Here is a 17,466-nt window from a genome sequence, read left to right on the forward strand (position 1 = left end):
TATTTCCTCTTACAAAAAGTTACATTTTACTTTGGGAAATAATTGAAAATATGTCAATGATTAGCAATTAAAACTGTTAACTGTCTAACAAAACAGGGAACCAATACAAAAAATTAAGAAAAAATTCCTATGATTATAATTCAGCAGTCCAGAAGCAATGAAAATTGTTTCAAGAAATCAAAAATTTCGTGTTGGTACATTTTAAAAGAGATAACATTTGTTCACGTCATTTCATATGTATACTTCCCTTATTTACACTCAAGTAAACATGAAATTATTTGGGGAATTAAACAGGTGCAGAATAAATAAGATAAGCCCTGAAAAGACTGCAGCAACAATATAGTATGATAAAAACATAATAGAGACTGGGAGAAAGGTTAAGACTCTATCTTTTTGGTCTCAGCCAAATTGATAGGTTAACAGTTTACAATGCAAACAATTTTCTTCCATTCAGCAGAGCGGAGAGAAAGAGTGCCTCTTAGTCACCAACGCTCTATATTTATCTTCCCCATTTCTCTCAAATTTTTATCTTGATCTTACATTCAACAGATCTAGAATGATAATGGTTGGAAGACCGTTTGTCTTGTTCCAGATGGGGATGAATTTCACCATTCCGCACGGCTGGCTATAAATCTGGGGGGTTTTATATCTGGGGTCAGATACGTAATTATAAATTATTTTAAACAGATGCTGCTGCAATCTACAGGTTAATGGGGATACAGATCTCAACGCTTTGCATTACTTCAAGAATTTTTCATTTTAACACTCCTACTTAGTGCAAATAAACGAACAAAGACAAAGGTTCTAGAGGCCAAGATCCTTATCTGTTGGTACGTGAAAGGTACGGACAAAGCTTTCTTAAAACTCCTGGTTCTTTGTACACATGAGTATGTCTCAAAATTTACCCTGGATTTGTCTTCTGGGGTACTGTTGGGGTGTTAGGACAAGTTCAACTACTGATTAATCACAACTGTACTTTTCACATTTAATTTACATTGTTCTGGCTGTACCTTATTGTTTCCATGATCTTTTATTTAAGATACAATTTTAAGCCACATTCCAGTCTAGAAAACAGCATATTTTTTTTATTACATAATTGCTGAGTTCTTTACCGCAATTATGTTCCCACTGCTGTAGATACCATAAAATATACAGAAAGATACCACTTACTATCCAGATATTTTATAGCCTGAGGCCCTAATGCAGAAGTCTATGAAGGAAGCTGTATCTCTCCCTTTAAATTCAAGTGAATTCTGGATAAGGCATCAGAGTTCGCATCCCCCCAAAACACAGTACTAACACCTAACTAAGTATCATCTTACTCTTTGCTGCCCTAAACAGAAGTACAATATGAAACAGCTGTTCAAGAGAAACTGTAATAAAAGGACAATAAATAGGGCATTATGTACCTACATGGAATGTAGTAGATACTATTGTTTCACAAAATCAGCTCTCTATAACAAAGAAGTGGAGGCTGTATGTAAAGGGTTTGGTCTTCTCTGTTTAGCAGCATATTATAACAGGTGTTTACAGGTTATCTAAATAATTCCCTTTGTATAATTAATCTCATAATTTTTAATTATAGTTTTTAATTGTAACAAAAAAACCCCAAACAAACTATTCTTGAAAAAATATACCCTCTGGTGATTTTTATACCCTGACCAATTTGCCTTACTTGGTTTTATTTATGTATATGTGCCTCTGTGTCTGTGTGTGTGTATGTAAATGTATTATCACTTTCGACTATCGGTTTACAACTTCTAGTTAAGTTGTCATCTCTCACGCTAGAAACCCTATCGGTTGCTCTGAGAAATCAAGCATCTGGTCAATGCATCATGGTGGAAAATGTCTTTACAAACCAGTAACATCACCAAGCTGAAGTATACCACAAAAGTTTCTCATATTTCTTCAGCAAACCACCAACGTTAATAGACAGGAGAGTGAAGGCTGACAACGTATATTGGATACAGTTACTGTGCCGTCAATAAGACTCCATATATGTTGCCTGGAAATATATTCATCAAAATCTGCTGTGGAAGCTCTTGAGGGAACACTACATGTACCTCTGCTTTTGGTGCCAAAGGAAGTAGCAGAGTTTGCTAAGTGAGCAAGCTAAAGGAGGAAAAGACACAGCACATTGAAGGTGAGATCTTACCACTAGACTCCTGTATAAAAGACGCTAAAGACTTCAATGCCATTGAGTGGCTAGAAGGGAGACTTCAATATTGTGAAGGTTCCAAAATAGCTCAGAAATGGACATATTTCAGATTTCAAAAAGGTACCGACAACAGGAAAAGGCTGTAAAAATCTGTAATAATAATTTGAATCTAAGTTTTCCATAGTAAAATAATAAAATGAATTTTCTGTCAGAAATCCTTAAAACAAAATATAATCTAGGTTTTACTGACATCCCTCTCAAAGATCAGATTTTTGTCATTCTAACTTTCAGGGTATCATCAAGCTATTTTCTAAGTATTGAATTCTATTTTGATATATGATGATTCTACAGCTTAAAACAACTTTCTGTTGTATATCTTGAGATCTTCAACCTATTTTATAAGATGGATAAGTTCATAATATATGATGAGATATGTATTTCTGCATATTTTATGAATATTTGTTATAGTGTATTCCTTTTTCAGATCAAAATTCCAGTACAAATGCACTGAAATAATAACATATAATACAGTAATTACAGGAAAATTTGCAATAAAATGTACTAAGTTCAAGTTCATAGAACAGATGCATTTTTTCTGAAAAACAAAATGTGACAACTTTCATTTTTATGTGTTGATGAGAAAAAGCCCTGTATTATTTAGAATGCCGCTTGGAATTGAAACATTTCCAAACCAGTCAATAGTTAGAATAGTAAGAATCCATCATTTCACTGACACATACTCCTTGTAGAAAAGATGTCCTATTTTAAATATATTCACACACATTCTTGTCAATTGGCACCTGACTTGGTAAATTATTTTGTTTTGTAGCTCACATGACATCTAAATGTTATTAAACAAGAAAATCTTTATCTCTTCATTTAAATACAGACCTGAAATGCAGCATCAAGAACATTAAACATGCATTACTTTTTCTCACGGCCTCCTTGTCACAGTGCATTAATAAAAGACATAAAATCTTATTCATTATTTTTAGTTTTCCTTTTAACACATAGTATTGGAAACATATACAGCCTACAAACATAACTGAATGCAAGAGTACAGACATTTTGGCTAGGTAGTTAAGAAAGCGAACATTTATACACTAATTGTTTCGTTATCTAGTGTTCTTTTACTATAGTGATCCACAGAATGAGAGCTGGAGGTAGGTCATAAACAATTCACTGTACCCAGGTAATAAGATGTATTAATTAGAAGGAGCACCTATGTGACCAGCAAAGTGGACCATGCTCCATGCAAGGAATCCTTGTTGGTATGACTTACCAAAAATATGCAAACATGGCAAATCAACAGCAGCATCTTGGCCAAAATGCTGTCTTTAGGAAGTGATTCAGTTTAAGATCAACACAGCTAAATTAGGTGTCTACTTGTAAATTCTCTGTATGTGAGCTAGACATCTTGGTTGCCATTATAGTCAGTGGAGCTCTAGTAAGTAGTCAGTCATATATCTGTATAAATGCTTAGCTTCACTACTCTGCAGAAATCACTGATGCTGCTCTCAGCAGTACAGTGAATTAGACCTGAGCATAATTGGGTTTGGATTGCAGTCTAAGCCCACAACTGACTGATCAGCCAAAGCTCCTTTGTCTCCAACTTAGTAACTCTGAAGCCAGATCAAGGTAAATGGCAAACACAGAAACTGAAAAACTACTGAATGGAAGATGGAGTTTAGAAGAAGCCATGTTTTCCACAATAGCATGACTGATAAAATGCACAAACTTTTTATGAAGGAGTAATAGCCAATTAATTATTTTATAAGGCAAGGTTGCTAATGTCACTGGAATTAAATTGAACAAAGAAATTAGTACCAGTTTAAGAAACTGGTAACTAATGAAGAAAAAATGAAGCAGTACCCTGGAGACACCTGAAACTCAACTGCAAAGAGGTGTGGGGATACAATAAAAGCTGACAGGAGAATTATGAGGTGTTAAAAAGAATAAATAAGAACATCCAATATATTTTGAAATTCAGTAACTGCTAAATATATGTGTCTGCAAACAAACACTGAAGTATGTGGTATCTCATACATTTCCAATGAGCAATGAAGTAAATATGACCATCGACCATCACCAAATTACATGGAAGAACAACATACTACAGAGCATTAACTCTTTGGCATAGTTCTGCAACACACTAGTCCCACAATAGTCCACCAAAAATATGTTTTAAATGCTTGAGACTTGATATGTTTTTGTCTACTAGACTTCTGTTGGAATGGCACCTTATAACTGATATGTCACATGTATTTATTATAAACACTGAATTAAATTAAGAGAATAAAAGGCTTTCAATTTTTATCCCAGATCATGCAATTTGTCAATTTGTTTGAATCCTTATTCACTTAATCCAAATCCCAATTTAAATTTAGTATGTCAGAAAGACGAGAAGGTGAATAAATCCAAATAAACCAAGACATTAACATCACTGGGAATTATATTTTATCGAGGTATTTATACCACTTGAAGCAACGAAAGTATATGCAAGATGATACAATTCTGACGGACTTTGTGATTTATGTAGTACTTGAAATACAGATTTCCACAAAGGTGCTAATCTTGTAGATATTTATGTGTAACTACATATGTAAAAGGCTCTCTAATTTCCATGAGGTCACTTGTACATATTTGCAGAGTTATGGCTTTACAGTATATCACTGATCTTCCATTCCCATGCAAAAAAGATTTGCTACTGACATTTGACCTTGTTATCTAGGCGTTAAGGACTCAAATGCAGCAGTCAGTATGTTTATAATGACAAGTCATACCACTCTATGCTCTCTGCCCAGTTGTGGGCTAGAGAAAGAAAATATAAAATACGTACTGTCTATATCTTTATACCTCTCTAAAACCTACCTTCAATATATTGTAGCTTTTTTAAAACATGTACATTGTCATTCATGCTATGTAAAAATTAAAAAATAGGCAAAAAAAGTACTATGGAATGTTATACAAAGAATTTATAAATGTTTTTAACATCAGTTTTTGAGCACAGTGAATTCTATACTATTAACTGTCATTTCCCAGTTCTACTAAACTTGTAAACAGGGGTGTAAAAAGGCCTATTTTCTGGTATTGGTGGCTTTTCTACTTATAGCAGTGACTTTTCCCTGTTATACTTACCCTTTTAATGGACACACAATATGTTACTCTGTGCCCAAGCTCACCTACTCTTTCTTTTCTCAAAAGACAAGGCACATCTGCCACCTGCTCTAGTCTGTGTCCCAGCAACAACTGTCGAGCAGCAAAAAGATTGATTATCAGTCAAAAAACCACTCAACAACACCAGATTTTGGTAGGTTAAGCTTGCTGATCCAGCAAGAGATGGTGTGAAATTTTCAGTAATGTGTGCCAACATTTTGGTGCTAAAAGAACAGCAGTGCATGTCACAATGAAACACAGCCAAAGATATGCAGACAAAGCACAGAAGTTTTTGTTTTGAACTTGGCTTGCAAGAGGAAAATGAGAGAAAGAAAAAAAGACTTGCTTAATGAATTTGAAAATCTATCATAACACTCGAGTCATATGCATGAAGAAAATACGAGTACCAGTGAAGAGCTTGTAATAAATTATATATAAAAATACTGCAGTAATAGGATTGTTTCAATGATTCATGCAGTACAAATAGCAGTTTTATCGTACACTTTTGCAAGAATAAATACAAAGATTTGTGCCTTGTACTGAATACATAGGCCATTCATTGTAGCCATTCTAGTGAATGGATCACCTGTATCATACTCAGAATAATTTTTATGCCATCAACAACAGCTTACTAAATATAAAACTAATTATGTAAGACATAGGCTTACTAACACAAGTTTCCTTCATTCATACGCCCACGAATATGTAAACATAACTTGAATTACATTACTTTAATACATCATAAAGGTTCTACTAATTAATATTAGATTTTGAGGTTTATAGAGCTATGTAGTAGTCATTTTCTTAGGCAAATAGCCAGTAATGAGTACTACATAGATATCTTCTTGAAATGTATTTGTACTAAGCAATATCAATGTATAGAAGAGTTAGTGGAAGACTGTTCAGACATTTTGAAATTCAGAATGAAAGATTTAACACTAAAGTATGTCTCCCAATACTTCCAAAGATAAAAAATGCTATTTAAAAACTATGTAGAAAAACAAAACCAAAGGTTTGTTTCTAAAGAAAGCACATAAGAAAAAAAAAAAAGCCCAAAAATGGAAGGAAATATATATAAAAATTACATACAACATATATATAAAATACACCTACTAGTTGAATGATTTGTCTTTTGTTTTTCTTCTTTAGTATCCCTATATTTTTAAAAAATGTATCATACATTTTACTATTAAAAGATTATACAAATTGGAATGTTTCAAATAATGTTAAACAATTTATCTTATTTGCATTTCTCATTGGAATTGCACACTGGAATTGTAAATTCCTACCTACACAGACACTATCCTAATAATAATTTTGCTTTTTATAATACATTAGCTTATATCAATTAAAAGTTCTTTATCGGTTTACATTAATAGTTTAATAAAATACCCAATTGGTATCTTGAATTTGATACTGAACCCTACTTAAGCTAATGTTATGACAAATTTGCTGCAGAAATCTCACAATGTAAAATATGACTGAGAGAAACACATTCATGTTTAAACTTTAAAGGATTCAGAAACAGATTTCCTTCCTTGTAAGAAAAAAAATAATTACAAGATTGGTAAAGGAATGAGAAGAAAAAATCTAAAATTAGTAAAGCACAGTAAAGCAGATATTCCATACTGCTGTATAAAACTTTCCAAAATTTTTAAACAATTACATTAATTAATCCAATCCTACATTGTGGATTATTTTTGCTAGTGGAATAAGACTAATTAATTATGTCTGTTTGATGTCACTGAAACTAAACAGTAAATTCAATAATCTCTTTACATTTTCACCATTTAACCTCCTGCAGGCTCCCTAATGTCTATTCAGATCTATATTAAATTAAGTACCAATGCTAATGAAGGGCAATAAACGTGGCTGTCAGTAGATTTTTCTTTCATTAAGCACATTATCCTCTTACTGAGCTGTAAATGAGTAAACATTAGTTTTGTTAAACCATGCAAAAAGACAGGATGAAAATAATTTTTAATTGCACCCCTTAAGCCATTTGCTAGGGGTTCTCGGATTTGGGTTTGTTTTTTTCACCTTTTATTTTTTTGAATGGATATAAAAAGGTCTCTCCAGTTGAAATATAAACATCGGCATCATGGGGTATGTCTTTAGGTTCTAGTGCTTCAGTGCCGTCTGCCAAGAACACTCATCGTGCAGCCATGTTCAGATTCAGCTTTTCAGAGCAGTCCTCCAGCAGCTAAATGAATGCAAGAGGTAAGGAATACTGATTATAAACATATTTATTTTATAATCAATATTTAGTCAGAAAAAATAAAAAATCCTCTCTCAACTGATTTACCAATCATAGCAACTGCACCACAAGTCATTTAGTATTTTACTGATTATTATTAGAAATCATAGGCTGAGAAAAACACATAACCTTAAAAAGATTGGTTTAAAAGTATTATCCTCTTGCCTTTTAATGCCAAATCAAATAGTATGGTACGTTATTCTGTAACTTATTTCACTCGGTGTTTATTAGAATTTTTAACAAGTCACACTTTAGGAATAGTGTACATATGAATAAAGGTTTCATATAAGCTTATTTTAAAAGAAAAAAGGATTTACATCAGGGTTTGAAGCAAAAGTTACAGACAAACTTCATGCACGCAAGAAAACTTCTATTAGACGTTACTGGCTTAATTAAGGACACAGAAACTTTAGCAAAGATCTTCTTGTGCCATTTTTGTAAGCTATGACTTTGATTACACTTGGCTGCAGTTTAATAACTTTGGATACTTCAAACGCCCTCTGGACATGCCAGAGTTTTGAAACAGAGAGCGCAGTTAATGCTGCTGAAATAAATCCAGTTTAGGATATTAAAGAAAACAATCCAAGATATGTCTTGTCTTTTTTTTTTTCCTACTTTTTTTTAGGACTTTTATAATAATTGTGTGAAAAGACAAACTGAATGTTTTAATTCACACAATTAAAATTCATCACAAAACTAAACTCACTAAGAATTTAGTTCACACAACCTATGTTACAAATACAGAAAATACAGAGAAATTGCACTGTTATAAGCAAAATAGACTTAATGTATCCCAAACTGAGTTTATTCAGAACTTCTAGAAATTTGGAAAGTAGTAGCTTAATTGCAGTATGCAGTCCTTTTATTAAACATCTTGAGATTTCACAAGAAAATAAATCACAATTTAAAAAGTAGTTTTCAAAATCTATCAGCACAAATAAATACAGAAAAAAAAATAGTTGATTCTGAGAAAACTTGTCATTAACGAATGCTTTCAGTGCATACTAGGTAGGTTATTGCTTCTAGTTTAAAAAGTGAGAACTGATGACAGTCTTCTCAGGCAAAATTTCAATCAAATTGACAGCAATTATGCCTGTAGAGTGACTGCAGAGTGGGGCTTATTGTTAATTGTTTCTGTTGCCCAGATAGCAAAATATATTCAATGCAGCTGCCAGAATAAAATTAAATAAACTAATATTCAATTAAAAAATCATAATACTATTTAAAAATGCTCATACCACAAACAATTGCTGAATAATACCACAGTAAGACTGTTTGTAAAAAAAGAAAAAAATAAGAAGGGAATCTATAACAAAATGTCACACTTTAGCAAGAGCATTTGTGACACACAGTCTCCATCCTAGTCTGCAGCAAGAGGTTCCCATACAGAACTGGTTTAAGACCTAAGATTTGAATTACTCTCCCATGAAAAACCTTCGAAATTTTTCAGTTAGCACTGAACTGATACTTCACCTAAACCACAACAGCACGTAGCTAATCTCACGTTTTACAGTTTCCACATTTCTTAAATGACAAAATGACCACATAAGAATCCCAGCTTTTTTGTCTTCTTTTTATCATTTCTAAAGCAAGTCACGCTATTGAATTAGCATAGCTACTTAGTACTAAGCCATATAAATAAGAAAGCCAGAATATGCCCCCCTCCTTAAAAAGTAACTGTATGTTTTCTTTTTTGGTTTTTGGTTTTACAGTTTAAAACTTTCATACACCAGGAAACAAGTATATTAAAATATGTGTTATCATACCAAATTAGCAATTATAAATACTTTAAAGGTTTGGATAAGGCACTTTCAGAAAATATTTACAAAAAAGAAGTTTAGAGCAGTTTGTATCCTATTTGAGGTCATATCTGCACACAAATGAGGGGACACCATGATAACTATAATCATCTAGGTTTGTCTCGGTTTACAACAGTTTACCTACTCAAAACAGAAGACACTAACAACAAAAGGCTTTTGATGAGGAGATCTAAATAAACACACTAAAATACACTTTTGTTCACCAGGTCTTCACTTTAGTCACCTTTATGGTACACTGAAAAATTCAATTGTTCTCTTGGATTTTGCAGTCAGACAGAATCATTTCATTTTGGAATAATTATGGAGAATCACATTCTTCTTTACAGAGAGTCAACTTGATGGATATTAACTATCTATTGTCAAATCTATTAAAAATTTGTAAAGCAAACTGGGATGCCTGGTTTATTGTGATTTTATTTGTCTTTTAGAAATGTTTGATGAAATCAATATGGTTTTAAAAAGGATATATACTCTGTGAAACTGTTAGGTCAAGAAATCTTAATAAAAATTAGCAAGGTCTGTCTTCGAATATCAACTGAATCATCATTACAAGGTGACTGAACTGCAGCAGTCATGATTAAAAGCAACAGAAGAGCTTTGATTACCTTAGTTGACCTGTGAGAACACTTTCAGCTCTGTTTCTCTTGGATGCTGATATAAGAGAGAAATTGTCTGTACCTCTTGATTTGTAGCTGTCTATATGTCTGATACTCCATCACAGCTCTGAACTGATTTTGTTTGATGTGTAGAACAATCCTGAAGTCTTGACCTTCTCGATACCAACGCTGATTGCAGGCAGATGTTATGGGCAAATAGAAGTTTGTCTAGAGTTTTGCTTCCCTTCCATATTTTTCACAGCCATCTTTGCATAGGGAGAGAGACATTGCTAAAACAAAAATATGACAAATACAGTTAAAATTTTCTCTTTTTGCTCTGGTCTTTAAACTACTTTAAATTCGTAATGATTGACTGTAAGGAGTTCCGAAAAGCCTACAACTTAAAGTTGGAAAACACTTTATGAAACTGTATTAATAGTTTCACCCTGCTTCTTATTTCTGCAAACTATGAAATTATTTCAGAATTCTGCTCAATTAATAATTGCACAAGTGAGGATCAGAATGGGAATTGTTTAAAGTACTCTGGGACAGGATTATGGTGAAGTCCAGTAGGTATCTCAGCTATAGTACACTGCATTAGCAGAGTCTGTGCTAGCCTTCATACAAAATTAACATTAAATTACCTCAAAAAGCTAATAAAAAGGGATTTTATTTACATAAAAGCCTTAAAAATAATGAGAACAAAAGCCTCCAACTTTCAATTTGAGGCTACTATTAACTAGTTTATACCATAGGCCAAAAGTTTAATTGGAATGAAGATTCACCCACATGCAGATCACGCAATCTAATTTTATTCAGTCTTTGGAAGATCCAAATCAGCACTAGTATAACTGTGCCAACAGCAGTATCAAAGATCAAGAAGCAAGAAAGGAATTGGATGAGATCAAGGCCTCATTCTTCTTTCATATTCAAATAATGCTTAAGTGTTAGAATATTCCCATTATAAATTATAAAAATGATGTCACAACAAATGTGAACTTCAAAATTTTTCCACATGGATTGCAGTAAGTTTACCTAGGAAATCCTTAAACTAATATACCATCACAGGAATACTAAATATTGGGGTTCAATCAGACAACTCTTTTTAGAATTACAAGGCTGAACAGATTATTCTGTGTTTTGAATTCTGACTAGTGAGAGCAAGAGGACATTATTTTTTGTAAATACTCTTTTTCTTAAAAGGCCATTTTGTTACCCACTTCAAGAGCAGAAAATGACTACAAACCCAGAAAAAAATTCTTTATACAATAAAAACCTATTAGTTACTGTTATTTATTCTGTAGATAACTTCCATCTTTAGCAGTTAACGCCCTTACTTACTACTCATGAACTATTTTGATGAAATATTAACAGTACTGCTAGTATCAACTAGGAGTTATCTTCTTTACATAACAAGTACACCATTATGTAAGCAGTCTGCTGTAGCAAAGGGCTACTACTTTTCAGCAATACGTAGTACCTATGAAACCTCCTGTCACTAAATTACACTATATAAGGAAAATACCTACAGGACTACCACTATTATTGTTCCCCAGTCCTTATCCAGCTTTTTCTTAAAATTTCCCACCATCCTAACAACTATTTATACACACACTGTATGTAAACCTTAGGGTACTTGGGCGCATGCATTCCAGTTCCTCAACTGAGGTGGTTCCAAACAGAAAATGCAAGCACGCAATTACCAAGAGTAATCTTACTCTTGCACTGCTGACCTGTTTTATACTTTGAGAAAACTCAAATTTAGACGTAACCCTATGGATGGTGCCCATCCTTCTGAAGATTAAACGCCATAAAATGAAAGTCATAATATGTGGAAACCTCATAAAAGAGTCAATTTGAAACAGCATTCACTAGTCAGGGAAAACAGCTTGGTACTCTGTAATAAAGTAAAATTTCTTCTTAGTCAATGGTAAATTTTGCTAGCTGCTAACAGCAAGATGTTATGATCCTAATTTTAAGGCACAAGTAAAGATGCCCAGACAGAGATACAGAGAGAAAAGATTTTAAAACCAGAAATTTAAACGGGAAAAGAAATGAAAAAACAAACCCCAAAAAGAGCTCTAACAAAAAAAAAAAAAAAAACCACAACCAAAAAACAAAAAAGAGCTCTAACAACTTTTTTTCCCATTTAAAAACAATGCTGTTTATTCATGGCCAAAGCACTGAAGTATTTTTGTAATTATTACAAAAGTAACTTTTACTTTCAGTTAGTTCTATATGCTGAAATTGTTTAGCTACATCAGATAAAAATTTATATTCTATTGCTCTAGTGCGATTTTCTAATTATTCGTTATTGTCTAACTAAAGCATATTTCTTTGTATTATTCTTTAAATAGAAAACAACAGTATACTAAAGAGAAGTAAATAGTCCATACAGTTTTCTAAGACATAAATCTGCACACGGATAATATTTTTTTTCCATAAATGAAAATATAGTTACTGTAACAGACGTTGGTTCAGTAACAGCTATACAGGTCAAAGTTATCACACAGTTTTGGATGCGAATTCAACAGCAGGATAATGACAGTTGCCAAGGATTTGTACTTGCTGTCGCTTCCTACTAGTGTTGCCTGTCAAATTGTCTTTTTCTTATACAGAAGCCATGGAATTTTTTATGGATAGCAATTACTTACAATATACAATGAAGTACATCAGATGTAACAACCACCCTTTAGCCCTTCATTATTTGGTCGTCTCTTTGTTATATCTAGTCATCCATTTTCACCTAAATTATTTATTTATACTGCATATTTGACAAGCATGTATCCTTTGTTTTATTTTTTTTCAGTAGTTGTTCAAAAGATATAGTGATTTATTTTAATATTCTCCTATATAAATTTACATATTTAAATTTACCTTATTATTTTTATTTTTGTACTTGCCCTTCATGTTGGCTTTCTCAAGAAAAGCATTAACTGCATGGTGAAGGCATTTTATTTATCTACCAAAGGTCTTAAAAATTAAAATAACAGCAATATCAGATCTTAACCACAATGGAGGGGTTAGGCTAATCTTATATTTATTCACTATTTGTTTGCATTGTTAAAGTATTTTTCTCCAGCCATCATACATGTTTCATATCTGTTTGCACTTATGTTATTGCTGCACTACATGCATGTATGCTCCAGATAACCATATTAATACATCTTCATATTGATAGATGAGAACATGATGTTTCATGTATTATGGCCCTGAAACATTTTCTGGTATAGGCCTGCATTAACATCATCACGACTAGTGAAAATTCTAAGTTTAATTTTATTACGGAGGAAACCCACAGTATACATTATTTACATGATAAAAACCAAAGCCTAATAGTTTAGTAAGCTGCCTTCACGATAACTCACCTAACAAAGGGCAGCTTTACACATAATCTGTATCACTTTGGGAAGGACCTTCTTCAACAGATAATGCTGCAAACCTCACACCTGCCAAGTAAACTAAACTGTTCTCAGCTCTCAGCAATTGGAAAGAAAAAGCAATGCTCATTTTCCTCTTATTAAGAAAGACAAATCTTCTCCTTTTCTTCTAATGCTCTTCCAAATTACAGTCTATCACAAAACTACAATCCATTCTAAATGAGTACACCCTAAGTAATAAACTAAACTAATAAGTACAGGCTGTGTGTGAAACTCATGTCCCACTAAAATTGTTGGGAATTTTGCCAAAGGCTTGAATGAAAATTTTATCCTGGATCTCTCAGTCGATGAATAGAAAGAAACTGCTTCTCCTTTCTCTGTCACTTCCCCCTACCCTGGCAACCCACAGACCTCTGGCCATGAAAGATTTTTCATCACTACCCCAAAGCGAAGAAAAAAAACTATACTGCTCAGTTAGGCAACTGGTGCCTAATGCAGAAGAAAACATTTAAACAATCCTTTTCGGATAGCACAATAATCTGACAGCATTTACTTTCTCATCTTACTTAGCCAACAAACCAGACAGCACCCAATAACACCTCTTCTGTCTCACCCCAAGTGCTAGAGGAATGGGATTTTCTTTCAGTGCCTGCCATGGACAAAACCTACTCAATGCCTGGGGAATGAAACTGCCACACTATGGAAATCAGTGTGAAAAATGAGAACATACATTTCTTTGACCAAAATAAGTGCTCACAAAGAAACTGATAACTGAGTCATGATAGCACAGTTTTACTAGTTAGATAGATAACAAGTTAAATAAAAACCTGTAAAAGTTTGAAACTTAAGTGTTACTTATAGTTGCCCAGTTAAAGTGGCTACCACCTGCTCCCGTGCTCCTCTGCGAAGAAGAGAAAAGCAGCACCTTGGGATCTTAAACGGCTGTAAGGGCCCTGATTGCATCCCCCTCCTGGGGATTTGACCGCTGGGCTCAAGGCCAGCTTAGAGATGGCGCAGATGAGGGCTGCTCCTCCTTCCCTCTGGTGACCATAGGGAGCTGCCAGACAGCTCTGCAGGGCAGCCTCAGCCAAGGCTGGCCCCCTTCTGTGGGAGCTGCATTTAAGCCGAAGCTCTAGCGCTCAGCCTTGCCTGAGGGGCAGCCCCACCCGCCCGGCAGCCATGCTCCCACCTGTGCCCGACCACGGGCCCTGCTGATCTGCACCCAGGCCCCAGCCGCAGCCTGACTTCTTGGCTTGGCCTGGCGACCACCGCCTGTGTCCGACCCTGTCACCAGACCTGATCCTGACCCTGGCTCACTGACTTGTGTGCCTGCCTCGACCTCGGCCCCCGCCTCGTCACCCCGGGCTTGCCTGGTGACCGGGGCTCTGGCTGTCCTGGCTGCCACCCCAGCTGGGCCTTGCCTGGCAAAGCTCCTGCCCGCGGCCTGGCAGGCCCGGACCTGGCTCCCTGACCCACAGGGAGCAGCGGGCCCCACCGCGCTCTGGCAAGGGCTTTCAGGACACAATGGGATCTCTTTCCTTCAATAAATACATGCAGTATCTTGTCATTTCTAATCATTCTTACACTTTCTTTGCTACAAAAATGTCTTCAACTCTGCTGACTGAAATCAATTATTAACACCATGACTCAGCGTTCCAGTTTGCCATCTGACCAAAGAAGAAGAACGGGTCTCTAAAGAGCTGAGGATACGCGAGAAGACAAAGAAAATAATTTACAGATTCCAGGACCACTAAGTCAGCTGTGGATGGATCCAAGAATAAAGGATTCACAAACACTGAAAGAACTAAAAAGAACTAAAATTTTAAATAAAGACGAAAGTTGAAAATCAACATATCTGTAGGGTTTTGAGATACTTTTTCCCTTACTTGAGTGAAACTGAGAGTATACTATATAAGGAAAATAATATTTTAACTGTTTTACTTCATCTTTAGTCTGAGACTGATGCTAACAAAATATTTACTCAATTATATTTTTTTATTTTTACAATTTTATCACATAGCAGCAAATTAAGCATCTTTGACAAATGACATGAGTGAAAAGTGGCCACGGCTTTACTCCCACATTTTTTGCTAGTGTAGGTTGTGCATCCATGTGGCATGAAGACATTTGCAAAGTTTAGAGCTGATCGTATTTTTGTGATGATGCACATGCCATATGGCATTTTTCCTGAGCATTTACTAGACTTCTGTTGTTTGCCACTTCCTGTTTAGAAGTACAAAAGATTGTAACTAAAATGAAAGCATAAGATTTTTGTTAGTTGTTAAGATTCATGATTAAATCACTATTAGAAAATTGAACCTATATTGCATCATAATTTTCTCTACAGCTTTTGAGAACATGGTGAGGTTCAGACACAGTTTCATTTGGGTGCATGTATACTTTGCACTTTTTTTCTCCTTTCCGGCATAGCAAGCAAATATTTGGAATTGAAAGGGAAATTTGGAGGCTATAAAAAGAAAAAGAGACATTCTCTGTGGACTTAGACTAATCTGATTATATACAACCAAATCAGAAACACCTGAAATCAAGTCATAGAGATTTTCAATAAAAACATCTCTTCTCTTCTTGTCTTCTCCCTCCTGCCCCGTATCTCCTCTACCCCTATTAAAATGGAACAACTACTGTGTTTCGGAAGTTGTTTCTACAAAGACATCACCAAGAACTCAGGAGCTTTGTAATTGTTTTATTCCTTTTAACAGAAAGGGTTCCATTTTTTATTTTAGGGGAAAACAAGTATGTGATAGACCTTCAGATAACATGACCTGAATCCAGGTCAGAATTTACATAACCCTAAAATAGATCACTGGCTTTTGAACATATATACAGTCTAATATTTTACTTACAATTGCTTGACACAGACTGGTCAGTTGAGAAACCCTTAAATTATATTCTTCTGTGCATGAGATCTGCCATCTGATGAGCAAGTTCCTTGTGAGAAGGAAACTTTCATGGTGTTACTGTAAAAGATTTGCTGACAAATCTTACGAAGTAAACTCTTGAAAGTTAGTGCTTGCTTTAATATTGCATGAAGATCAACGTTTGAATACATGTTTTATTTTAGTTAAAAGAAACAATGTACAACTTACACAGTCAGCTGTACTATTTTTCAGACACAAGCATTTATGGGTTGATACCTATAACAGCTTAGCAATCACAGTTACCAGTCAAACCAAAAGTAGCAGTAAACGCTAAAGCAAATCTGAAGCTGGTCTTTACAGTTTAAGAGCCAATTCCTGCAAATACTTGCATAGTTGTTCAATATACAGCACGTCAACGTGTCCATTGCTTCAGTGCAAACAGAAGTATATATGCTTCTCTGCAGGACTGAAGCCCTGTTGTCCATTTCTTAAACAAATGTTTGCGTTTGAAGTATATATTATTATTTTCACAGTCCACAAAATGCAGACATACCACCACGTTGTATAAATCACCATGACCAATTTTAAACATTCCATTCATCGAAAACAGCTACAAAACCTTTTAATGTACAAACTGATCCATTTGACTAGTTACGCAAAACAGGTTGCTGTTTCACTGCCCTCCAAATTTCTCGAATTACTCTTTCTTCTAGATCTTTTGTTAAATAGATTTAGTTATTTTCTTGTTGATAGGATTTTTTTAAATGAAATGTCTGGATAGAGTTTAGTACAACGGGCCCTGAACTTGCCTGATATATCAACGGACAACTATCCGCCCCCCGAAATCAACAGTAAGGTAACAATAAGGTAATAAAGTAGAACCGAGTAATTCTATGAGCTAAAAAAAGCCAACTATATTGCTGAAACATAATTTTAATGTTAAACTAGATGAATCTTGGTACCAGTTACAAAAATCAGAAAGAAATGCAAATTTTATTCAGTAACATTTACTTCCGTTTGACTGGATTGATCTTCTGTGACTGAGTCCTATTCCCCTTTCACATATCTTAACCTTCAAATGTTCATTGGTGATATGTGTAATCTCGAAACAGCTTTATGTACCATGTGCTTACTGTTATAAATTTTACTTAGTCCAACTCAGAATGCAATTTGATGATGAAGTAATATGATCTAATGGCTAGGTGACATCAAAATGGGAA

At 34.4% G+C, this 17,466-nt stretch overlaps 1 protein-coding gene across 1 annotated transcript in view; it reads right to left on the reverse strand.

Moving 5' to 3' along the window:
• Positions 1-16,731, reverse strand: part of DCDC1 (doublecortin domain containing 1) — a 101,944-nt gene extending 85,213 nt beyond the window's left edge. The window contains 6 exon segments of the mRNA XM_086472012.1: positions 7,355-7,517; positions 7,956-7,993; positions 7,996-8,112; positions 10,070-10,091; positions 10,094-10,176; positions 16,632-16,731. Coding sequence (XP_086328138.1) covers positions 7,355-7,517; positions 7,956-7,993; positions 7,996-8,112; positions 10,070-10,091; positions 10,094-10,176; positions 16,632-16,731 — 523 coding nt within the window.
• Positions 16,732-17,466: the final 735 nt, after the last annotated feature.

This window comes from Leptosomus discolor, chromosome 12 (genome assembly GCF_034619465.1).
Source record: "Leptosomus discolor isolate bLepDis1 chromosome 12, bLepDis1.hap2, whole genome shotgun sequence".
Classification (NCBI taxonomy): Eukaryota; Metazoa; Chordata; class Aves; order Leptosomiformes; family Leptosomidae; genus Leptosomus; species Leptosomus discolor.